General features: G+C 40.2%; 1 protein-coding gene and 2 pseudogenes across 1 annotated transcript; all 3 read left to right on the forward strand.

Moving 5' to 3' along the window:
• Window positions 1-1,582: 1,582 nt before the first annotated feature.
• On the forward strand, window positions 1,583-6,816 carry LOC122328444 (annotated as a pseudogene).
• An 8,194-nt stretch (window positions 6,817-15,010) lies between these two features.
• On the forward strand, window positions 15,011-22,693 carry LOC122328449 (annotated as a pseudogene).
• A 744-nt stretch (window positions 22,694-23,437) lies between these two features.
• On the forward strand, window positions 23,438-26,346 carry LOC122329061 (peptidyl-prolyl cis-trans isomerase FKBP1A-like). The gene is made up of 4 exons (XM_043225266.1): window positions 23,438-23,799; window positions 23,930-23,977; window positions 25,219-25,331; window positions 25,455-26,346. Exons 1-4 carry the CDS (start codon window positions 23,763-23,765, stop codon window positions 25,581-25,583), a joined length of 327 nt encoding a protein of 108 aa, XP_043081201.1. The 5' UTR covers window positions 23,438-23,762; the 3' UTR covers window positions 25,584-26,346.
• The last annotated feature ends 648 nt before the right edge of the window (window positions 26,347-26,994 follow it).

A 26,994-nucleotide genomic window follows, 5' to 3' on the forward strand; every position in this document is an offset into this window, starting at 1 on the left:
TCGGGTAGCCATGATTTTATGGGCTCATTTAGTCAGAAAAGAAAGATGTTTTTTAATGCCACCTCATCAAAAGGTACCCGATATGATAACTCACAGAACTGAGCGCTGTAATTCTCTATGGGCACTAAATGCGCATCAGTCCTAGGTCAAATATGGAGAACAACAGCAAGCACGAGGAAACCACTTAGAATTGTTAGCCGGGGCAAAAACAAGACTCACGCAACAAGCTTGTCTTTTATACTGGAGGGAATGTGAGCGGTGATGAGGTTCAGGTGAACAGGAAATGAGGGCAGAAGAAGGAGAGGGTGAGCTCAGGTAGTACTCGGATGAGGGCTCCCTCTGCTGGCTAGGCATTATAGTAATCAGTCCTAGGCACAAGGGTTTATGGGAAATGCAGTCCAGGTAGTGGTGTGTAGGGTCGGTTACCGAACTCTGTACTTTTAAGGGTATTGACCGAATTTCCTCTGTACTACCGAATACCGATTCACATTAAATCAATCAATACCAAATTTAGGTATCCGAGAATGCATCTAATCTACTTACATTTCTATGGTCATATGGTTTCAGCAAAAACTCGGACAAGATGGCGGAATACATTCATAAAAACCAAATTTCTATTTACCTCCATACGTATGAATGGCTTTTTTGTTTACTTCACAAACACTGAAGACTAAAGTCTTTGTATATTCCATTCACAGTCATATTTAACCATATTAAACATTTAATTGTAGAAAAAAATGCAATTTACTTTTTGAAGGAATATTAACACAACATTAATTTTTCTACCATTTATTATTAACAGTAAACCACTTTTTGTTTGCCAAAAAATAAAAGTAAAATTTTTTATTTGATTAAAATGTCTTCATGTTTCATTCTCATTTGATTATAAGAAAAAAAGGTTGAAAATGTCGAAACTGAGAGTTTTAATTGTAATTATTGTAATTATTATGTAACTTTTGTTATTACACATAGTAAAGTACCGAAAAAGGTACTTTACTATTCAGGATGTGAAAGGTATCCAACCTTAATGGTGTGATTATATATATATATATATATATATATATATATATATATATATATATATATATATATATATATATATATATATATATATATATATAAAAAATGTGTAATATTCTTTAAGTCCTGGTATCCTCTACATTGGACATGTATGAAATCCTGTTTCATTACATATATTAATTTAAAACTCCATAATATTTTCCGGAGATGTTGATTTATGGAAAAACTGTTCAATTAGTTTTAAATGCAAAAATATTATTATGTTCCCATCCAAATGAATGTTAGCCATTTTAAAGACCAAGTACAGAGAGCCAAGTACATCCAATCATGTGTACAGGACAGGACATCCAGACAGAGAAACCTGTAACATTTTAAACAAACAGTGTCCTGTACAGACACAAAGCTACATAGATCAGGAAGGATATAGTGACCAAAAAGCACATCTTTTAAAGTAATATTGCGAAACTTGGCCAAATGATTTTTGTGTAGAGGAACTAAAACCACGCCCACCTGTCAACAAGTATAAAAGATCCCGAAAAACTAACGGCCAACTCTTTTTACTCCACGACTGAACGATGGCCAGCAATAGTGGGAATACACTGGAAAGTCGCACAGATGAGAACATAACCTGCGCGACAGAAAACGACGACACTCAGGCGGTATATAACATTTATATTCTTTGTAAACGAGACGGTGCAAATAACAGCAACTTAAAGCGCTTTGGCATCGAAAAGCAATAGGACTATGCTCGTATTATATTTTTATATACCTATAGTTCTTTAATTTTTTTATATATTTTTTAAGAGAAATGTAGAATTCAATATTTAACGATATTCAATATTAACGTTGAAATATAACGCTATTTGCGGCGTTATTTAGATGCGACACTGATGCTACATCTTGATCTCACGCAGAAAACCTCAGGCATCCCTTTCTCCAGGAAACTGTGCTTTGCCATTGGAGGAATGCCTTATCAAATGACTGGAACCGCCATGGGCTTTTACATGCAGGTCTTTTTACTGGACGTTGTGAAGGTGTGTATAAATAAATACAAGATGTGCAGCTGTCAGTAATGTTAAATATAATGAATTTCAGGTGGTTTAAAATAAAGATACTAGGAAAGGTTTTTGATATATAATTATGTATAAGATATATGATATATGAGAATATTATTAGCTAATTTATGACTATGACTTTATAACTATGTCATATTTTAAACTATGCTGTATTCATCCAAATAAATTACATTTGTTTTTCATTTTGTCCATGCTTTCTTGATTAATAATAAATGTTCATCTTTTGATTATTGCAGTTGCCTCCAGTAATTCTGTGTGTGTGTGTGTTTTAAAATGTCCAGTCTATTTTAAACCAACAATATGATGTTTTTTGAACAATAGATGACTTAAAACAAACCAGCGTGTTTGGTAAAACATTTAACCCAGCCAGCTGGGTTCTGACCAATATATACCTAGCGCTGGGTTGGCAAATATCCTAAGCTGGTTTGTTTTTAACCTAGCATTATTTAGATTATGGATAAAGACCTATGCTGGTGAATGAAAAGTGAGAGATAATCACTGTTTGAATTGCTGCTTATAAAACGGAACTTGACGATGATCTATCCTTACTTTGCACATGATCGCATGTCATGTTCAGTGTTGTTTTACAAAACTATTATATCAGAAGCATGTGAAAGTATATGTTAATGGAAGTGTGAAAGAGCTCAAGAAAGTTAATATGTACTTTAACAGCTCGGTAGAACATTGTTTTATAACCGCTTATTTGTACTACAAAAGAAATTCTGTTGCTTGCAAAGTGGAGCACAGTAAGTATTTTATGTTACAGCCATTTTCTTGTGTCTATGTGTTTGCTATAGATGGGAGCTTTCTCTGCATCCATCATTCTCTTCCTTGGTCGGGCTTGGGATGCTGTTACAGATCCTCTGATAGGATATGCCGTGAGTAAGAGTGGCCGGACCAGAATTGGCAAACTTATTCCTTGGTGAGTGGAGATATTTCACAGATAGACCACAGGTTGCTTACATGTGTATGTTGAGCATATAAATGGAAACAGATAGTGTACTAAGTTTTTAAAATGCCCAATGTTCATCAAACGCCACTCTTCTTATCCATGATCTTGTAGGATTGTGTTCTCGATGCCACTTGGGGTCCTATCATACGTTATGCTCTGGTATACCCCGCAGGACACCATGTCCTCTGGCTTCAGTTTCGGCTGGTACTTCACATGGTGCTGTCTGTTTGACACCTTCATGAGTGTAAGACCAGAATGATGTGCCTTGAGTTGTTTTACTCATTTTAAAATTTCCTGCATAGGGGGAAAACTTTACATTTAAATTAGTATTCAATTGCAAACAAATATACAATGACACTACAGTTCCTACTTCCTGTGAAGTGAATAAGTAAATGCATTACTCACCGTTTTCCAGCTGTGTTTGCTTATTTAATGTGTTATATTAGTTAGAATTCTCTCTAAAGCATCTCTATCTTGTTTAGTGCTACCATGTGCCATATTCTTCCCTAAACATGTTTCTGGGGGGGAATCAGAAGGATCGAGACTCGGCCACTGGATACAGTAAGAAAATATAGCTGCAAAATACAGTTGTGGTCCAAGCACTGATAGCTCATGCAGTCCGTTAGATTGTTTGAAGTCTTTAAAATTTTTTATGCAATGGCAAAGTCTTAAATCTCTGATCACACAAGAACTAGGCCAGTAAGATATTATGTTCCATATCAAACAGTATGTCAGTCTATATGTGCAAAACAATTAAATTAACTACTCCAATTCAAATCTGATTCAAATTCAGTGAATGATGTTAGTTATAAACAACTGATTACTTGAATTTAGAATATTTTGTGAGTTTGATCTGCTGTTGGTCTGTGATTGAAAGAAAATAGCAATTCAAAAATGTGAGGAGCTTTGTTCTCTCTCACGATACAGGAATGGGCATGGAAATGTTCGCTACACTGGCGGGAGCTGCCATTCAGGGTCAGATAGTGGGAGTGCACCATGCCAAGAGGACACACGCCTGCAGTTTACAGAACGCCACGGAAGGGTTTTTCTGGGAACTATACTGAATCTCTGGATGGCATATCTGACGCTCTACGAAATACAGTGAGGCACAGAGAACATTGCTATTGTGTTAAGCACATATGGGTAATGGAATTAGTTAATTTAACAAGTTTGTGAATTGGCCAGACATTTTGATCATTTAGAGGATGCTTCCTTGTGTGCTGAGCATTCGCAGGCTCATTGTCTGGATCTGTTATACCAGAGAATGCAGTGCCTCCAGATTTAAATATCATACATCAAATAGGATATTAGTAACCACAGTGCATGTCTAAACTTAGCAACCAAGTAGTAGGTGTAATGCTGTAAGAATTCTGATTTAGTAAAAATGTTTAAACAAGTTATGGTTTTAATTATTTGATAAAAATACAGTAGAAAATCAGAAGTAGAAAACGTGCAGCAAACACTCTTGACAAAACACATTTCAGGTTTGTCAAATGGATACTGCTCGAAACGTCACAAAATCTTTCTTATCCCAAGCTTTTTGAACTGTAGTGACATTTGTTTATTAATTTCTACAGAGAACGGCCTACTTGACTTGTGCACTAATTTTAGGAATACTATACTTTCTGTGCTGCCTTGTGCTTTTCCTCGGAGTGAAGGAGCAGTTGGGTAGGTCCAGATGAGTTAACTGTAAAACTTCAGATGAATCTCTGATGTTGTGTTTACTGTATGTTCTTTCAGCCTACACTTAAGAGCACCACATACACAAACATATACGTAACTGTATCTATAATCTTCCTCACCAAATGACTATGCAGTGATCTCCTGACTATTTTAATTATTCACATGTGTCTGCTTCTCATTCAGCCCCTCTGAGTAAACTGGACAGCGTAAATGTCCCCTATCTAACTGGTATAAAGTTGATGGTGGACACACTCCATATGTGCGGCTTGTATTTGGCTTCCTGTTTGCTTCACTAGCCTTCCAGGTCAGAAGTTGTTTGAATTATTTGATAGCCATACAGTTTTAGAGATTACAAATTGATTTTATTATGACATACTTATAATATAAGTATGACAGAAGTCAAAATGATATTTGTTTCAGATGAGTCAGGCAAATTTTGCTCTTTTCTGCACTTACACAAAAATATGGGAGCATATTTCCAGCATATTGTTCTCATACTATTGGTAAGAGATTTATTTTTCAAATATTGTTATATGAAAGTCTTACTATTATTTAATTATATCAAATGCAGCCTAAGCTATTTTCAACTAACATGTAAAGAAAAGGAAAATGTTTATATTAATTTTTTTACTTGACCTATAATTTAAATATTACATGATGAAAACAATCATTCAAAATAAATTATAACATTTATTTTGAACCACAGTATTGAAATGTTGTTGAATCACCTTTTTTCTGATAGTCATGGTGTTCTCTCTGCTCTTCTACAGACAGTAGCCACAATATCCATCCCAGTCTGGCAAACAGTATTAGTCACAATAGGCAAAAAGACCACCACATTCATCGGCCTATCAGTGAGAACCACTTTTTGTTATTGATTGCTTAATGGCTGCACAAAAATGAAATTGCAGTGCTGTAACATCTATTCTGTATTAGTTTTCACTTTTTCATTCATCTTTCTCCTCTTTTCTGCAGCTTTATATCCCAGCTCTAATTGTGATAAGCGTAGTGAAAAGTAATATACCTGCCTTCATTATCATGTCCTTGTTAGCTGGCATGAGTCTGGCAACCGTTTTTCTACTCCCTTGGTAATGTAAGCCTTATAAATGATCTCCTCTTCATTTTTAAATTCCTCACTTCACCAACACATACTAACACAATTATTATCATATATCTTGTCATAATCATATGTGCATATGTATATATATATATATATATATATATATATATATATATATATATATATATATAGATATATAGATATAGATATAGATAGATATAGATATATAGATATTCACAACATTATTACCTAATGTATATAAACATTTTTTTAGGTCAATGTTGCCAGATGTAGTGGATGACTTTAAAGTCAAGAACCCATCATGCCACGATCTAGAACCATTGTTCTACTCCTGCTACGTTTTCTTCAACAAATTCGGAGGAGGCATGTCTGTTGGAGTCTCTACTTTGGTTTTACAGTAAGAGCTTTCTCTAATCAGATTTTCACATCTGTGTACTACATCTTTTGAACCCCTCTAAACCTGCAGCTTCACGTGAAATCTTCATGTGACGTTCTCCTTCCCTAACTCTTCAGTTTTGTAGGATACAAGCCTGGTGCTTGTAAACACAATCCAGAGGTCGTGTTTTCACTGTGGCTGCTCTTCGCTCTTGTGCCAATCTGCCTGCTGCTCATCAGCTTGGTGATTTTTCGCTTCTACCCCATCAACGAAGAACGGCGACAGAAAATCCAAGACGAATTAAGAAAAGCAGTGTAAGTGTTTGTTTTTATATTACCTTGAGGGCTTCATTCTGAGAATAGCTGGTTGAGTTATTGAGTTGAGGAGTCATGTATGATACATTCATTCTTTCTACTGTTAGTTTGTATATGTCTCCTCTGCATGTCTTCATGTTGTCACAGTGTGTTCCATTTTTGCGTAAGTTGCAAAACTCTATTAACCTTGTCTGCTTTATATAGGACAGAGACCAACACGAAAGGAGAAGAACTGAGCCTATGAAGTAATCACTAACTGTCATTGACAGGTTCTTTAACTGTTAATAATAAACAGGTTTTGTTTTGATCATTGACGCTTGAATGTTTCTCAGTCCTTCTCTGGAGAGATCCCAAAACCAGAACTTTCACTAATCTTATACACCTGAGGTGAATACAGGAGATGTTCAAAACGAGCATTTCTGTGGGGCCTTAAACCGGAATTGTGAAAAAGTGGTCTTAAATTTGAATTGTGCAATTCTGCGCTATATCCAGACAACAGTCCTTTGTCAGACCTACATCACTGGTTGCAGTGTAACCAACGAATGGCTAATTGTTAACTGTCTCTGCCTCAGAAGAGGTAATAATGAAAGGTATATAAATAATCAGTGATGTGTAAATATGTGCATTGGCTTTTATTGCCATAATCGCACAGCACCACCTTGTACCAAGTCTTAGGACTTAAAGGGATAGTTCAGCCAAAAATGAAAATAACAAAGGACCATATTCATGAAACATCTTAACACTAAAAGTAGCTCCTAACTTGCTGATGTAGGACAAAGTCTTAAAAACAGTGGGCGTGTCAGTCCAAAGCATACAGGATGACAATTACCTGAACATATATTCATATATTAAGATTTTAAAATCCAGATGGTTGCTTTTAAAACTATATATATATTTGAATGTAGCAATAAACCTTTTTAATTTTAAACCTTTATATGAATATGCCAACATAACATTGCCTCTGCAATATTTTTATTAATAAACCTCTTTATGAAGGCTCTCTTCTATCAGCCAATCACGGAGTGCATGGTTAGTGAGCATGCCGACATCATCCACAGCAACAAGGTCAACTCTCTGTACCTTAGTACAAGTTTGTCTCAGCAGCTTTGTGGATAGGTTTCAAGCTAAAATTCTTAGCTAAAAGCTTTTACTGCTTTTTAGGAGAACTCTTAGTGGTAAGATACAGGCCCAGGTTCATAACCAAACAGTTTACTGTATCCATTTCATGCCAAAATACATTCTTCTCTGTTTCAAACATGAAAGAATGCCATACAGTGACTTTTCCTTTCTGTTGGGTGACTTGTTCATGGAGGGGGTGTGGGATTTCTGACTCTAGTCACCCACATTACAAGACTACAGATGAAGTGAGTGTTGAGAGCATGTTATGTAACAGGTACTTCACAATGAGCTGGAGGCTAGAGGATGCAGGAGAGGTGAAAATATGCTGTCTTAAACCAGTAACTGCTTGTGTTCCCTTTCAAAAGCTACTCTCGATGCTGCGCTGAATGCGCTAATGAGAACGTCTTTTGTTCGACCGGTTGTTGAAGCACGTGTGTCAAACACGCCAAAGTTTGGCTTATATAACCTCGGTCAGGTGACGTCCTACCTGATCATGAACACCTGGAGGTTATAAATAGATGTGACGCGGAAACATCCTCAGGTCTTTTGTCTTCAAGGACCGCATTGTGTGTGAGTGTGTGTGAGGAAGAAGGAGAAAGAATAAATAAATAAATAACTAAATAAAAGAAAAGAAAAGAAAAAAAAAAAGTATATATAAAATATATATAAAAGAAAAGAAAGAAAAGTATGACGCATCAGGAAGGGAGATGCTTGCCTCCGTGCCAGAGGCAGCTCTCCGACGACGATCGTCATAACTTTTGTTTCGAGTGCTTGGGGGAAGAGCACGCGATCCTCGGGCTCGAGGGCGAGTGCGAGCACTGTGATCTGTTTTCCATCAAGGTGCTTCGCGCTCGCCTCGCCTTTTTTAAAGGAAGATCGAGTGGATCGCGTGCCGATCCGGCTGAGCCGCGTGAGACGGACTCAGCCCCTTCTCTCGCGCTCTCGCCGGATCGCGAAGCCCTCGCGTCCGTTTCTCTATCGCGCCCCGGCGCTTCTTCTGAACGGACCGAGGAGACTTCATCTCTTGCTTCTGGGGAAGCAGAAAGTGCCACCACAGAGCGCTCCTCCCGCGACAATAAATCGTATGAGGAGCTACTCGAGGTGGTAACTCATGCAGTCGAAAGATTACATCTAGACTGGCCCCAGGAGCGAGAGAACCCCAAGCGCTCGAAACTAGACGACAGATTTCTGTCGGGTGGCCGGGGAGGGCCTCAGCGACGGTCTCTCTCCTTCTTTGTGATCTCCACGAGGAGTTGGTGCGCTCGTGGAGTAAACCTTATTCGTCCCGTGTTTCGCGCCATCGACGCCGATTTATTCGACTATCGTGGATGCGAAGGCATCGGGCTACTCGATGATGCCCCAGGTGGAAGAGACGCTATGGCTATCTCTCCCCGGGACTTCATCGTCCCTAAAAACCGACCCTTCCCACCAAGCCGCGCCGTGCATGACATCTTCGCTGGTGGGGAAAGCTTTCAGGCAGCGGGTCAGGCTGGTGCTTCCTGCACACCATGGCGGTCCTGCAGGCGCACCAGGCTGACCTGCTGAAGGACTTGAGCACAGGCGGGTCCATCGATGAAGAGGCGCTTTTAGAGCTGCGCCGAGCCACAGATCTGTCTCTCCGCGGCGACCAAAGCAGACGGCCCGCAAGCATCGGGCCGTTCTATGGCTGCTATGGTGTCCACGGAGAGACATCTGTGGCTCAACCTCACGGGCATCAAGGACAAAGACCGCGCCATCCTCCTTGATGCCCCTGTCTCGCCTTCCGCCTATTTTGGCGACTCAGTTAATGCCGCCGCCACTAGGTTTCGGGAGGCGAAACGCCATGAGGAAGCGCTTGTGAGGTTTCTTCCCGCCGTGCTCAAGAGTCGGGACCGCCGGCCACCCGGTCCCGACCAGGTCCGGTTCCTTTGAGGCGTGACGCACAGAAGGACAGTGTGGCGAGCCGAGCACCCCGTAGAGACTGGGGTGCGGCTCGCCAAGGCTTCACAGTCCGCCTCAAGGAGATCGGACCTGCGGAGCATAATCTCCGCAAAAAAGAAGCCCTGATGCCGGTGCACTCAGCACCGTTGAAGTCTCTCGGAGGGGCGCGAAAATTCCAACAGAAAATAAAGGCTCCTTCCCGCACCTCAGGAAGCCATTGTTCAATCTCCGCCGCCACTGGTGTTTCGGGAGCAACGGTTTCAACGAAACGTTGGATGTTCGGCGCCTCCTGCCACGCTTTCAGGACGCCAACATCTAACAACCCCCCAACAAAACGAAGTGTCAAAATTAGTGCCCCTTTCAGAGAAGCTGGCAGCGTGGAAAGCTTCTGCCAAATATCTCCCCATGGGTCCAAAAGACCATAGAAAGAGGCTACAGGATTCAGTTCGTGATATCCTCCTCCGCGTTTCAACGGCGTGATTTTCACTTCTGTGAAACCGAACGAGCGCGCATTTGTTGATACAGGAGTTGCAAACTCTGCTGGACAAAGGGGCCATAGAACGTGTTCCTCTACCAGACAGACAGTCAGGCTATTACAGCCGGTATTTTCTCGCTCCCAAGAAAGATGGGGCTGCGTCCGATTTTAGATCTTCGAGGATTGAACCATCACCTCAGAACATACAAGTTCAAGATGTTAACGATAAAAATGATTGTTTCTCAAATCCAACCGGCGATTGGTTTGTGACAATCGATCTAAAGGACGATATTTTCACATAGAAATATTGCCACAACACAGGAAGTTCCTGAGGTTCGCTTTGGGGCGGCTTACCAGTATCGGGTTCTTCCTTTCGCCTAGCATTGTCACCCCAAGACATACACAAAATGCATGGATGCAGCTTTGGCTCCTTTACGACTCCAGGGCATCCGTGCATTCTAAATTACATAGACGACTGGCTGATTCTGGCTCAGTCTCAAGAGCTTGCGCTCGACATCGGGATGTCGCCCTAGCTCATCTCGGATCGCTGGGGTTGAGACTCAACGCCAAGAAAAGCGTTCTCTCCCTGTTCAGAGGACAACATATTTGGGGTCGTATGGGATTCGACCACAATGCAGGCACAGCTGTCTCCTGCACGCCTCGAATCCATTCTGACCACCCTAAAGAGCATCAAGCTAGGCCAGAAAGTCACTCTTCATCACTTTCAGAGAGTTCTAGGTCTCATGGCAGCTGCTTCCACAGTGATACCTTTGGGCCTCCTGCACATGAGATCGTTTCAGTTGTGGCTCAGAGCCAGGGATTTCATCCAAGGGCCAATCCCCAGAGGCAAATAAGGGTTACGCGTCGAGGGCTTCGCACCTATCTATGTGGTTCAGACCCGGTTTCTGACCTTGGGTCCCACTCTAGGTCCGTGTTGTCGTCGCAAGATGCTAACGACAGACGCATCCCCTCACGGGTTGGGGAGCGGTCTTAGATGGCCGGTCCCAGCCCAAGGGATCTGGAGAGGTCATCTTCTCGAATGGCACATCAATTGCCTCGAAATGAAGGCTGTATTTCTGGCCCTGAAATACTTCCTCCAGCAGTTGAGAGGCTACCATGTCCTAGTGCGGTGGACAACACAGCAGTAGTCTTACATAAATCGCCAGGGCGGACTGCGGTCGCGCCGCTTGAACGAGCTAGCGCAGCAGGTTCTGCTTTGGCGCAGGACAAGTTCCTGTCCTCAGGGCAATTTATATTCCCGGTCACATGAACAGGGGGAGCAGACTTGCTGTCCAGACAAGCTGTGACACATGGGGAATGGAAACTCCACCCCAAGTAGTCAGTCAAATCTGGGAAAGGTTTTACGAAGCAGAGGTGGACCTCTTTGCTTCACAGGAGACAGCACAATGTCCCCTCTACTTCTCTCTGACTCATCCAGCTCCCCTGGGTCTGGACGCGATGGCCCATGTGTGGCCCAGAATGCGTCTTTACGCATTTCCTCCGATTGCTCTGCTCCCGGAGTCCTAGCCAAGGTCCGTCAACAGGGTCTTGCCTCTTACTCATAGCGCCCGTTGGCCAACCAGAATATGGTTCTCAGATCTAATATCTCTCTCGACGGCTCGCCGTGGCGATTCCGGTGAGGAGGGACCTTCTCTCTCAGGCACAGGGACAATATTTCATCCCGTCCCGAGCTCTGGAATCTTCACGTCCTGGCCCCTGAGAGGGACCAACTAAGTGATGCTGGCCTTTCAGCCAATGTAATAGAGACTATTCTTAGTGCTAGGGCTCCCTCCACTAGAAGAACATATGCCATGAAATGGCGATTCTTGAGTTGGTGTACAACACACCATGCAGACCCAGTTTACTGCCAGATTGTTTCAGTGCTAGAGTTTCTGCAAGAGAAAATGTCCTCAGGCACACATCCTAATACTCTCAGAACTTACGTGGCCGCCATTTCGGCTTGCCATGCTCTGATTGAAGGGGCTTCCGTGGGAAACACCCCCTAGTTGTTCGCTTCATTCGAGGAGCTAAGAGGTTGAGGCCGCCCAGTAGGGCGACAGTTCCTTCATGGGATCTAGCTATAGTGCTTGAAGGCTTGGTGGACACACTTTTCGAACCACTAGAGTCAGCGCCTGTCAGGTTTCTGACCCTAAAGATGGTTTTTCTAACAGCTATTACTTCTCTGAAGAGAATTGGGGATTTGCAGGCTCTGTCAGTCTCGCCATCCTGCCTAGATTTTGCCCCTGGGCTGGTAAAAGCTATTTTGCATCCTCACCCTAGTTATCTTCCGAAGTTCCATTCTCGACTATAAATCCGTCATCCTTGAAGCCTTCTGCTCTCCGCCATTCATGACACCGAGCAGGAGAAACTTCACTTACTGTGTCCAGTACGTGCTCTCCAGATCTACGTCCACCGCACTAGCCAGTGGCGTAAGTCAGAGCAGCTTTTCGTATGCTATGGTGGCTGCAGAACCGGGCGGCTGCCACTAGACAGACTATGTCACACTGGGTGAGAGATGCTATTGCCCTAGCCTATGAGGCGCATGGTCAAACTTCGCCTCTAGGAGTTAGAGCTCATTCAACCAGAGGGGTTGCATCGTCGATGGCTTTAGCAAGAGGCGCGCCCTTGCAGCAAGTCTGTGATGCGGCAGGTTGGTCCTCTCCGCACACATTTGTTAGATTTTATAGTTTGGATGTCCATGCTACTCCGGGCTCGCATGTCCTTGAGTCGACATCCCAGAGTAATGTCTGAGACCTCTTCAGTGTTGCGCGCGCACACACTACACAACGCTAAGGGGTCCAGACACTCCTAGTGCGGCGGCGTTGGTATTCTCGTTCCCATTAGCGCATTCAGCGCAGCATCGAGAGTAGCTTTTGAAAGGGAACGTCTCGGGTTACTTGACTGTAACCCTGTTCCCTGAAAAAGCGGGAACGAGATGCTGCGCCTCAATGCCGCACTGTGGGTGTGACTGGACGTCCTTTCAGACAAAAATTTGACCTGAGGATGTTTCCGCGTCACATCTATTTATAACCTCCAGGTGTTCATGATCAGGTAGGACGTCACCTGACCGAGGTTATATAAGCCAAACTTTGGCGTGTTTGACACACGTGCTTCAACAACCGGTCGAACAAAAGACGTTCTCATTAGCGCATTCAGCGCAGCATCTCGTTCCCGCTTTTTCAGGGAACAGGGTTACAGTCAAGTAACCCGAGACGTTTTCCTGTTTTCATGCTGTGTGCATTTGCTCAGGGATTCTTGAACAAGTTACTCCATTTCTTAGTTGTAAAGTAAAACAAACGGCAGTCAGAAGTATCCGGTCTAGAAACATCACGTGGCTCCTTCCGCTCATGAGACATCAGACGACTCGCACCCCCTGATGAGCAGGCAGCTTCAGGAGGCTCTCCTCAGTTCTCCCACAGCTAGAGACCCGAGCACTGGCAGAGAAAGAACGATTGCTTTTTAGTTCTACCCCTGTTGGAAAATCCAGCTGTCAAACACGATTTCTGTTTTTTTTGCTGCATGGTCCAAGCTGGGTGTTGTGGCGATTTTAATAAAGGCTTCAGATAAAAGTCTTGCATCAAATGTCTAAGAAGCTAGGTCCAAAATAGTGTTTCACACTTTTTTTAGCATGCTTACACACCCCAAAAAATTGCACTTACACACCCCAAAAACTGTCAATATGTGATAAGGCATCAAGAAATATCTCTTAATAAGGCATTGAATAGAGTATAGCAAAAAAAACGTACTAATGATTAAGATAAAAATCCATTTCCTCCACAAAGGTCATCAGCTACCATCTGGTATTATCATCTAGCAAGTTCATTGTTGTTTTACTTAGACCAGCAAACTAAAAAACACATCGACCATCTTAAAATAAATTTTCCAGCATTTCAGTATTACTTTTACAAATTCTTGCAATGCTCAAATTGCTCATAGCTTCCTGCCTATTTCTCCTGCATTCAACATGTTGATTACAAGAACAGATCGTTTTACCTCATCAAATTTGGCTGCACATGTCATGTCAATATTTTGGATCATCAGTGTAAATGTCACAATATCCTACAAACAGTGAAGTATATTAGATTTTGCAGATCTTGCACATCTAAAGATCTCCACATTAATAATGTCACATCTGACCCCAGATGCATCATCTGTTTTGTCTTTCAGCAGAGCTTTGTCTTATACCTAAAACCTGTTAAAATCATGTCTTGTCTCATAGACCAAGTGTTTAGTCTGGTATAATCCAAGACTGAGATCCGATCTGTTAGTACAGGCCTGTTTCTCTGTGTTCATCTCATGTAATTACTTTCAAGTTGACAATGTGCCGTTCAGAGCTGGTCGCATCCTGTCAAATCTATCAACATATAGTTGTGTAATTTGTACAGTTGTACAGCAGGTAATTCCCAGTTAACAGTTTGTATTTCTAAGATGGAATCTCGAAATTACAGTAATCACAACATGGGGTTAATGAGTTTTCATGGGCGAAAACGCATTAAGCCCTGTTTTTTTAAAAAACGTTTTATTGAAACAACGGTGAATGGCAGGAAATGCCGCTGATAGAAGATTCTGCACTTGATTTTGCTTTTAAAGACCGCTACGTTTTGCTGCTTCCTCACAATGAATTAAATACTGAATACTGACGACAACATAACAGAGACTTCCTAGATTTGACGATGCAATAAAAAAAAAAAAACACCTAACATTTAAGGTTGAACTTAAGTCGTTCTAAAATGAGGATTTCCTGACTCTGGTGTGATCAGTCAAACATGCAAAATAACTTTTCTTTTTGAACTATTGGCATTGCACGCAGTGTTTATATACAGCGCTTTATATACTCATACATCACTGAATGATGAATTAGGTGTTTCAAACTAACATTAAAAACCACACTGGCACTGAATAGGCTACATTTGTTTTGGACTTTCGGCTTTCCATTATTAGTCGAAGAATTATTCGCTAAAGTAGCTTACCAGAGTGGTTTTGAGGTTTTCGGACCAACGCAGAGGAACAGCCCACGCCCATGTTGCAACAAGTATAAGAGGCACTAAAAGGCTGTAACTGGTAACTCTTTCACAACTTAACGATGGCCAACAGTCGTAGTGCACTGGACAAACAAGCAGACGACAGCATCTGTGCCACAGAAAATGACGACAATCAACCGGTAGGACATTTCATACAGCACTCTTTATAAACCGCAGGTTTTGATCATGTAAATGACGGCTTTTCAGCATAGAGGAAACTCCAAAAGATGTTGCAAAATATTGCATTTGAGCAGTTAGCATTAGAGAACGGAGCAATGCTTTATTATAACATTGAAATATAACAACCTAATTCACTAAAGCGTTCACGTGAGAGGTTGACGCTTATGTGTTGATCCCGTGCAGAAAAATCCAGGCATCCCTTTCTCCAGGAAACTGTGCTATGCAGTTGGAGGAATGCCTTATCAAATGACTGCAAACGCCAAGGGCTTTTTCATGCAGATCTTTTTACTGGATGTTGTGAAGGTGAGTGTAAAAAGATAGAAGACATGGTCTTAATCAAGAATCGGTGGGGACCATATGAGTCAAAACCTTGCAGTTTCACACCAGTCTTTCACTGGTATCACAAAAAAGACATACCCAATTATACATGTTATGTCATTATATATAATGCCTTATTTTTTTATTTAATCTGTATGAGTAAAGAGGCCGCGATACATACATTGACCTAATGTTTTAAAGAAAGTATATATTATGGAAAAATATTTAGTTTTTAACACTACCACACCCAGTAATTATAATAGTGATCCAGGAAATCACCCGGCACAGCTGTAACATTGGTGTTATTTGCACTCAAATGTACAGATGACTTAGATTATGATTTGCTGCCTTTTTAACTGCGTAAACATGTTAAAATATTATTTGATGTCTTTTGAACTTGATGCAATCAGCTGTATCGCTTTACTGAGTTTTCACTTTCCATTAAAATGGAATGTGAAAGATAACACAAACAATAATGAGGCATTAAAACTGGTCTGGTCTTGGTCTTTACTCGCATTAGTTATTTTGATGGGTCTGGAGATTGTAGCATCAAACCTCGGGCATTCACTTGGGCTGTTTTAGGGCTGTTTGTGAAACACAATCACTGTGTGATCCGTGCTTCTAAAATCATTGAACAGCTGAGCATTTATAAAATTCATGAGGCCTCATCATGGTCCGCCATAACTGTGTGAATTTGCATGTTATGTTTGCATGCCACATTCAACAGTGTTTAGCTGAACTTATAGCACAGGAAGTCAAATGAACATGTCAAAGATCCTGTGAAAGTTAATACGTTGTGTGCTTTAAATAATTAAAATTTTAATAAATCATTTTATACGTAAGTGCGTTTTCACACTGCATGAGACGTTCTGTAACGTAAATGGGATACAACAATTTTGTAAAGACGAATTTTCTTGTGTCTATGTGTTTGTTATAGATGGAAGCTTTCTCTGCATCCATCATTCTCTTCCTTGGTCGGGCTTGGGATGCTGTTACAGATCCTCTGATAGGATATGCCGTGAGTAAGAGTGGCCGGACCAGAATTGGCAAACTTATCCCTTGGTGAGTGGACTGGTTTGCATCAGACTTTGTGCAAAGCACATCCTCAACTGCTTTACATATTTCACAGTTTGACCAGAGGCTGCTGCTCATATTACCGATCATATAAATTGCAATTATTAATTGCGATTATCCCCATTTACACTGAATAATGTTTATGCCATTGTTTGAAGCAGCTGCATGCCGTGTTTTTACATGAACATAAACAAGCTGAAAACAACCGAAATCTGAAATTTGTGAATTCAAGCAATTCTACGTGTTGACAATATATTGAGAAACTTAAACTGCGAACAGCTTTTGGATAGCTTGAATGGTGTTGCAATAATGATTTTTTGGAAGTGAAGCTAATATAGATAGCAGTAAGTGTCTTATTGTGTTAAAAGTCCATTATCCAAATACTTTAAAACTTTTTACTTACAGCACACACGTCATTCTGATGAAGTATGGTTAGTTTCATAACTTTATGATGCTCAGAAACCTTTCGAAAATGAAAAATATCAAATTACATAATAACAATATATTTAAAATCATTTAATAATCTTTTTTAATGCTACTTGATACTAAAATTAAATGTTAATTTAAAGTACATAAACTAATATTGCAATACAACTTTAAATATAAAAATTATTAGTAAAAGTATTAATACGTTTTAAACTTGCTTTTAATTAACGTTAATAAATGTTATATCATTATTGTTCATGTTAACTAGTAGTTAAATAATATAGTTTTAACATTAGCTAATTCACAACTAACAACCTAAGTGTGAACAACAAATTTCTACAGTTTATGTTAGCAAAAAACTCAATCTTGAACATAATATTAACTAAGATTCACAAATGCCATATTAATATTGTTCATGTTAACTTATGTGATGTTAAAAACTAATAAGCAACTATAGCTGTGGTGTGTAGAATAAATGCTATATAATAAATGTTCATGCTAATTAATATAGCTTATAAGTTATTAGCTGAAACCTTATTGAAAGTGTTACTGAGGTTTCATATATCGTTGTGTATAGGTGTGTGTGTGTGTGTGTCTTGATGGTTTGGATTAACCGTTTCATTGCTGTATCTTTGTACATAGTAGACTTTGAACGTTTAATTGCCACTTTGAACGAATAAATTATTGAAAATTGCAATCAGAAAATGTATTAATTGTGCAGCCTAAATATACTGTCCTCAAAGAGATTTTTTTAAAGATGCAAAATTGTGTCGCATGTCTGCTCTGTGCTCAACTTCGCTCTTTATTTAGGATTGTGTTCTCGATGCCACTTGGGGTCCTATCATACGTTATGCTCTGGTATACCCCACAGGACACCATGTCCTCTGGCTTCAGTTTCGGCTGGTACTTCACATGGTGCTGTCTGTTTGACACCTTCATGAGTGTAAGACCACTATTACCTTTATCTGCCCACTGTGCTAACTGCTGTTTTACAGATTTACAATAAAAGACGTTTGGCTGTTAAGGACATTTCCTGCATAGGGAGATGTTTAAATACATTTTTGGAACAGAATATACAATAATACACTGGAATGCACATTTAGCGTACATTACAAACAAATATACAGTGTCATAATGATGCCCAGCTCTTGATGATACTTTACTCCAAAATTAGATATAGTACTCATCACTATAGTGTTATATGATTCATAACTGACACTAAAGCTATTTTTTCCTGTCTCTATCATGTTTAGTGCTACCATGTGCCATATTCTTCCCTAAACATGTTTCTGGGGGGGAATCAGAAGGATCGAGACTCGGCCACTGGATACAGTAAGAAAATATAACTGCAGTTAGTTGAAAGAATTGCCATGTATCCTATTTTGTAGGGTTTTGTTGCAAAGTCAGCCGTCTTGAATCTTCACTGATTGAGTTAGAGTTTGATGAAACGGCTTACAAAAATACATGTTGGTTTCAAAAAGGACATCCGAAAAGAAATAAGGACAAAATGTTTTACTGACAGAAAACAATGGGTCTCTGTTATGCATGACGATAATCTTGTCACCAGCAAAAAACATCCTTTCTCCAACCTTTTTATTGTTATTAATACAGATATAGTGGAAGTAGAGAGCAGAAATGTTGACATATATAGATTGTAACCTTAACCGAGATCTGTTTCCTATGTAAAAGAGACACGTCAGGAGCTTTGTTCTCTCTCACGATACAGGAATGGGCATGGAAGTGTTCGCTACACTGGCGGGAGCTGCCATTCAGGGTCAGATAGTGGGAGTGCACCATGCCAAGAGGACACACGCCTGCAGTTTACAGAACGCCACGGAAGGGTTTTCTGGGAACTATACTGAATCTCTGGATGGCATATCTGACGCTCTACGAAATACAGTGAGGCACAGAGAACATCCTATGAATATGTACTGAAATTTGTTCTTTATTGAAGCAGGGAAATGTACGTTGTGATTTGCCTTTTAATTTCTACAGAGAAAAGCGTATTTGACTGGAGCATTAGTATTGGGATTGCTGTACTTTCTGTGCTGCCTCGTCCTCTTTCTTGGTGTGAAGGAACAGTTGGGTAGGTCCAGATGAGTTTACACGAGTTAAAATGCTAACATCTGTTGTTTGGTGTCCCACATGTTCTTTCAGACTTTGCTAATTGTGCCTCAGTAATTTTGAAACATAAATAAACTGCCTTGCCAAAAGAATGTTGCCATAGAAGTTGTTTATTTACATAGCAGATAGCAGTTTTGGTAGTTATTGCAGTGCTTTTGGCAGGTTATGTGTTTGCTTTTAATTCCTTAAACAACCAGGTTGGAAGATCCTAGGAAGCCTGTTTCGGGTTTAACAGAAGGATCAGGATTAAAGTGTGAAAGAAAGGTTCAGTGAGCATGAAGAATCATTTTAATGTATGAATCGGCCATCACTGGGTCCTGACCATAACCCCATTAAAAGTCTGTCAAAAAAAAGTCTGTCATCAAAAAACTGTCGTAAAAATGCACTGCAAGTCAAAACTAAATATTAGAGTGCAACCTTTTTGACCATGCAATGTATTTTGCCCATTGACTTCTAAGTTAATCATGATTTGCAAATGTTTATTCTTATTCAGCCCCTCTGAGTAAACTGGACAGCGTAAATGTCCCCTATCTAACTGGTATAAAGTTGATGGTGGGACACACTCCATATGTGCGGCTTGTATTTGGCTTCCTGTTTGCTTCACTAGCCTTCCAGGTCAGAAGTTGTTCTGTTTGAATTATGAATGTATTGTAATAGTTGTTAAACATCAAAATACCAAAAGAGCATAATCGTATTGCCTTGAAAAATGCCTAGGTGTGTTTGATAGTTTTGACATTAGTCACACAAGTGGGTTTAATATTTGTTTCAGATGGCTCAAGGGAATTTCGCCCTCTTCTGTACTCACGCAGCGAATATGGGAGCATATTTCCAACATCTTGTTCTCATATTACTGGTGAGGGATTCATTATTTCAAGGAGCCATTTCTACCTGATCTAAACTCTATAAACTACTTTTTTTATAACCAGGGTATTTTTAAAAATAAATAATATAGATTTTTATTTTACTTTTTATTTAAATTTTATGATATAAAGCAAATGATATTAAATTAATTTAATTCTATAATTATATCAAAGCACAACACATTAAACATTTTGGAACGGTCTCACGTGTACAATATGTAAACCATAAAATTTTATTTATTAATCTTTTCTTGGGCAGACATCGCCATTAATATCCATCCCAATGTGGCAGACACTACTGGTCAAAAAAGGCAAGAAGACCACCATATTCATCGGCCTATCAGTGAGCACCGCTCTATGTTTCTAAAAAGATTATTCATGGCTGCAGAGAAAGGAAATGGGAGTGCTCTTACAACTACAAATAACTGAAATAGTTTCCACTTTTTGACCCTCTTTCTCCTCTTCTCTACAGATTTATATCCCAGCTCTAACTGTGATATCCCTAGTGAAAAGTAATTTACCTGTCTTCATTATTATGTCCATGGTAGCTGGTGCAAGTCTGGCAGCCCTCTATCTACTCCCTTGGTAATTTAACTCTCATGTATCATCTGTTTTACTGCTAAAGCCCTTGCTCCACCAAGACACACATATTCCCGCCAATGTTTTCCTTGTGCATTACTGAAATACTACTCTACATTAGATGGTGCTCAGCTGGGAATTAGCTGCACGATGTGTTCATCATTATAACAATTGGTCAATTCAGAATGACATCATACCAAAATCCGATCACAATTTAGACTCATCAGACCAGATCTTCTGTTGTCCAATTTTACTGAGCCCGTGCAGGTCATAGCCTCGGTTTCCTCTTCTTATCTGACAGGAGTGACCTGTAGCCCACCTGCGTCAAGGTTTGACGCTTGTGCGTATCAGAGTTGCTCTTCTGTGTACCTTGTGGATATTTTATATTTGAGTTACTGTTGCCTTTCTATCAGCTTGAACCAGTCTGGATATTCTCTTCTGAATTCTGTCATCAGCAATGCGTTTTTAACCACAGAACTGCCTCTAGCTATTTTCTTTTATTTGGACCATTCTCTGTAAACTCTAGAAATGGTTATGCAAGGAAAATCCCTGTAGGTCAGAAGTTTCTGAAATTCAGTGTGACTTAAATCACCTTTTTTTCCAATTCTGAAGCTCAGTTTAGGCTTCAGCAACTCATTGTGACCATGCCTAGATGTCTAAATGCATTGAGTTGTTTGGATGATTGGACGTCTGCATCAATTAGCAGTTGAAAATTGTTTATCTAATAAAGTGGCTAGTGATAGTATATATACTTATGTGTGTGTGTGTGTGTGTGTGTGTGTGTGTACAGTATATGAAATGTATATGTATATACTGTATAACTAAATTGTTTATTTATTAGGTCAATGTTGCCAGATGTAGTGGATGACTTTAAAGTTAAGAACCCATCATGCCACGATCTAGAACCATTGTTCTACTCCTGCTACGTTTTCTTCAACAAATTCGGAGGAGGCATGTCTGTTGGAGTCTCTACTTTGGTTTTACAGTAAGAGCTTTCTCTAATCAGATTTTCACATCTGTGTACCACATCTTTTTTGAACCCCTCTAAACCTGCAGCTTCACGTGAAATCTTCATGTGACGTTCTCCTTCCCTAACTCTTCAGTTTTGTAGGATACAAGCCTGGTGCTTGTAAACACAATCCAGAGGTCATACACTCTCTGAAGGTGCTTTTTCCTGTGCCAATCTGCCTGCTGCTCATCAGCTTGGTGATGTTTACTTCTACCCCATCAACGAAGAACAGCGACAGAAAATCCAAGAAGCATTAAGAAAAGCAGGGTATGTGTTTTGTCTGTTTATTTAGAAGATCGAAGGTCTTGATCCACCTGAAGGTGTTTATTTAGCTCAGTCATGTGACACTAATGCGTTCTACAGAATTTTAAAAAAGATAATGGGACAGAAGCAATTGCTCACATCAAAAAGATCATGCAGTTTTTGGTGGGTTTTTTTCTGTTAACACAGCTTGCTTTTTACACAAGCAACTTCTCACACACTAAAGGCCAAGATTTACTTCTATGGAAATTAAAGTCTTGTGTATTATGTTCCTGTTCTCACACGCTGTTTCAGTTTTGCTTGACAAGTTGCAATAGCTTTATTATCTTTTGTCATTATGTGTGTTTTCTTGACATACACAGGACAGAGACTGGCTTGAAAGGAGAAGAAGAACTAAGCCTATGAAGTAATGAGTGGCTTTCACTACTTTTGTAACACTGCTGAAATGTTGATCATGAACATGGCCTGTTTTAATCTCGGTGTAAAGGCTTTTTTTTATTGTGCATTGTGAATATTTTTCAGTCCTGAGGACACCAACATTAGTTAGGACTCTCACTAAACATACACGCTTCTTTCAGGTCAGGGAGATCTCTATTGGGCTGAATCTCTGCTAAAGAGATGAATAAAAGAGACATTGAAAACGTGCATTGCTATGGGGCCCTCAGGACTAGAATTGAGAGATATTAGTGTACTTAAAGATGCAGTGTGTAATTTCTGTACCATACTCAGCCAAACAGATAATCCTGCCTCAAACCCATATTAAGCTAATGTTGCCATGTAAAATGTGTTTATATCAACCAGTGAATAAAATGGCTTACTAATAAATGTTACTGCATATGACAGTTTTTTTTTAATTGCTTACACACTAAAAGTTGTAGGCTACTTGAGGGACACTCTCCAGACTAAGTCTGCAAAAAATGCTAGTACATTATATGTTCTTGTATTTGATTTGTGAAAAACTGCTTTTTAAATGCCACACTTACCATTTTTAACAACTGCTTGCAAAAAATCTTTATTAGTCACACAACACCAGAACCACACCAAACATGCAAACCATTTTTTTTTTGCTATGTCGCACCATATAGGACACAGCCCAATTTCATCTACCCACACACACACACACACACACACACACACACACACACACACACATGCATGTACAAGTGAGCGCTGTGACAAACTCCAGCGCACAGTCAAAAGATACAAGAAAGTAAAAGATAGCGTTTGCTTTCGCATGAAATGCATGCTGTTTCGCACGTGATTTGTGTGTGTGAGAGTTTAGAGCAAAGAGGCGAAGTTTTGAGAAACTGTAAGCTGCGAGAGGGTATTACATCGATGAAAGAGCGCACACAGCTAGTCTAAGTGTTTGTAACGGCGCTTGTATTCCACGGTGATGGTGTAAAAATGCATCAACATCAACTGCGAGCATCTGCATTGTCTCGTGTTGCTCACTGCGCCCCCCTGTGGCCGTTTAACACGCTTTAGGTGACTTGACGTGTTGTTCGCGGAGGGGGCGTGGGAGGTGTATCCGCGCTGCTCCAGTCACTCACCCACATCACAACACTCAAGATGAAATGGGTGTTGAGAGCACGTTACATAATACGACGTGCTGAAGGCTGGGGGATTCATCCATATTTTCTTTTTTTGTGCTCACAAAATAGCGTTTAAAAGTACTTTTTAAAACAACAGGCTAACCGCATCTTTCACTAACAAAGGAGAGGGGTCGCGTTTGTCATCAGCGGGATTTATGTTGAATTAGTGCGCCGCTATTGGACCCTCTCCCCGCGGTCACGTGACCCGCCAGCATCGCTCCTCTCCGCCCGCGAACAGCTGTGAGAGAGAGACGCCGTGCAGCAGGGCTCTTCAGAAACACACCGCGCGCGACACGGACGAAATGGGAGTGGAGCTCGAGACCATAACCCCCGGAGACGGTAAAGTCACTCGAATCGCAGCGTCTGTTACGTGAAGTGGCGTGTTATCTGTGAAGTTGCGTGCGTTTAACGGCGTTATCTTATTGCTCTGTCCTCCTGCTCCCTGTTTTTCCTCGCGCGGCTTTCGCAGGGAGGACTTTCCCCAAAAAAGGACAGACCTGTGTGGTGCATTATGTCGGTGAGTTGAATACCAGTTGTTGTTGTTGTTGTTGTGTTCTTGGTGGGGTGTGCTGATTTTTGAGCACGAATGTGGATTTTTGTGTGTGGTAAATAGCGACTTGAAAAAATGTTAACGCGTATTTTAAAACTGACGCGTTATCCGCGTTTAAAAGCTTCATCCGGAGAGTGGGAGTGCTGTGAAGATGCAGCGCTACAATGTGCAGAGGAAGACAAACAAATAAAGCCGTTGCGCGTTATTAGTTGGGTATTGTTTGCACGCACAGACGTGATCCTCATCTGACAGCTGAGACTGAGACTGAGACTGAACGGATCTTACAGACCGAGTCGGTCTTTGTTGGATAGCGAGGCTGACGGCGTCGGACAGATGGATTATCACTGTCTGGACCGACTAAGTCGACCCCTGGGATGTTGTGATTGGCTTTTAATCGCTAACCGAGAAATCCTATTCTGCCAAGTAGATTATTTGATGATTAAATAGTTAATTGAATCTCGGAAAGTTTTTCATACAGTTAAATCATTATTACAGTTGACAAACGGCCTGCCATCTTGCATAGGCTGCTTGCACTATTTAATATTCAACATTGTGCCAAAAAAGCCCACACTGAACGGTTCATTACATTTTCACGATCTTCTTTTTCTTTTTTTTGTTGCATTTTGTCTTTTGTTTATGATTTTTTTGATCATGTTTGCCTCTCTCTCTCTCTCTCTCTCTCTCTCTCTCTCTCTCTCTCTCTCTTAAAATGACTTATTCCGATTTTTACAAAAACTTTTCTATGATTTCTCGATGACTTTTTTTATTTACTAAAGCGATAAATAAAAACCGAAGACAAAAAGGCCACAAACGTACATGTAGAGCAGTGAGAAAATAAAGAAGAAATTGGACGCGGCGAGGTAAAGCACTCCAAACTAATTTCCACCTTGTGCTTCAGGGCTTCCATCTCATTATTTCTTTATTGCACGGGAAGAAGAGTGGGAGATATTCTGCCTGTGAACTTGATTTATACTCGTATCGAGTCATAGCAACAGGTCAGGAAGAACTAATTCTAAAGAGAATTACCTTGTACAGTAGATCCATGCTTAACGAATGCAACCGATTCCTGCTTTGTGGTGACTCTCTTCTCTAGAGAGATGGGAAAATCTCCCCGATAGAGCAGAACTATAATAAAGTAGCCCATTTATCCGACGCTCTAACCTCATTTCCTGTTTTCTGGCCTCGTCCCTTTCCTCTTAAATCTTCAGGCTCTCTGACAGATGGACGGAAGTTCGACTCTTCCCGTGACCGTGACAAGCCATTTAAGTTCAAGATTGGTAAACAGGAAGTTATCCGTGGCTGGGAGGAAGGAATTGCACAGGTACGTGGTTCTGGCCACTTAAATGATCACTTATCATATGTTTCGAGTTAAACTGAGGTTAAATTATTTCTTAATGAAGCACTTAATTCACATAATTCATGCTGATGTTTTTGTGACTTTTAGATGAGTGTGGGCCAGCGTGCAAAGCTGACCTGTTCACCTGATTTTGCCTACGGTAATAAAGGCCATCCCGGGATTATTCCCCCAAATGCGACCCTCATCTTCGACGTGGAGCTTCTCAGTTTGGAGTGATTTAATGCATTAACAATGCCTTTTGTCAATTTTGGATTCTATTACAAATGCTTAAGTGTCAAAAGGTTTAGTCTTAACATTAGAAGCCTGATTAAATCAATTCTCTCTTTATGTCAGGCCATATTTTAGTTTTTATTTTGATTCTAAGCTTTATTGAGCATCCTACCCCACAGTTTTTGGCACATTACGTACAAAACAGTGCTTTATCTTATCGGTTCTCCGACATTTTATTTTTTGCGTTGGTCAAATTACACCAGAAATGATTCTTTAGCTCCTTTTAATTTGAATCCAACATTCTTCCTGTCTGATTGCTCTGATACCACCAAAAACCTTGCAATGTCCTTAATCTTGAACTTGAATGCTTGAAGGAACCCTTTAGACTTCTTGTGACTTTTTCTTACACTGTGATCGTCGTCGGCTTGAGACCAAGTACAAACTTGCTAAAGAATCTGTGGCTCTATCCCCGAACAGCAATCGAAAAAAGAAATAAATCTTATTAGATCATGTTTGTAATATAAACACTTAGATTGAATAAATACATCAATTGCGTTCAACGCTTTTTAAAACAAAATATGTCAGTACTGAATTTATTTGTAGTTTGAACAGGCTCGCTGGTTTTAATTAGACAAAAAAGAAGCAAAATCTTGTGCCTCCTTGTGTGTTAGACATCTGCCAGAATACCGCTGGTTTTGTATATCTGCAAAGTGACCATATCAACTGAAAAAGTGCCATCACATTACCTGAAATAAAACTTTACTATAGACCGGGCTGATTAATACAAGTAATGAAGTATGCTTTTTCTGTCATTTTGGTGAGCAGCATTTTTATATATAGGTTTTGTTTATTTTTTTGCTGTATTTTATTAACACGCAGCTATTTGGAAATGCTTTCAGCGTGTTCCCTCTCTTCTGTGTTTGATGAGGTTGTGTAGTGGAGTAAGCGGCACGTTTGGCACCGCAGCAATAGATGCATGCCATTCTTAGTGCTTAAGGATTTTGTGATCATGTTCATTGTCTCATTGAATCTCAGAATCAACCAATAACCTGCTAATTAATATCTGTAATTGATGGGCACTTTCTGTCCTCATGGAAATGAAAGACTATGTTTAACTGAAAGACAAAGATGTCTGGAAAAAAATAAGGGGTTGTGACCTACACTACATATCGTGACATACACTAATTGCCGTTCTGATGCTAAATTATTTTCAGCTATTCATGGACGTTAATGTAGGTTGCGCCGCCTAGACAATTGATGTGAATATATCGGATGCGGATACAGTGACAGTGCTCTTTTGTATTGACATGGAAATCATTTTTAATTTAATAGAAGTCTGTAGACGCTTAAATACTTGAGTGGATGCTGGCGATGTCTGTGATTCTAAGTCAAGCATCAAATATATGGCTTTAATATT

Source organism: Puntigrus tetrazona, chromosome 23 (genome assembly GCF_018831695.1).
Source record: "Puntigrus tetrazona isolate hp1 chromosome 23, ASM1883169v1, whole genome shotgun sequence".
Classification (NCBI taxonomy): domain Eukaryota; kingdom Metazoa; phylum Chordata; class Actinopteri; order Cypriniformes; family Cyprinidae; genus Puntigrus; species Puntigrus tetrazona.

Coding starts and splice junctions, on each gene's coding strand:
- LOC122329061 (XM_043225266.1), top strand. CDS start 23,763: ATGGGAGTGGAGCTCGAGACCATAACCCCCGGAGACG. Junction 23,800..23,929: donor GACCATAACCCCCGGAGACG/GTAAAGTCACTC, acceptor CGGCTTTCGCAG/GGAGGACTTTCCCCAAAAAA. Junction 23,978..25,218: donor CTGTGTGGTGCATTATGTCG/GTGAGTTGAATA, acceptor TTAAATCTTCAG/GCTCTCTGACAGATGGACGG.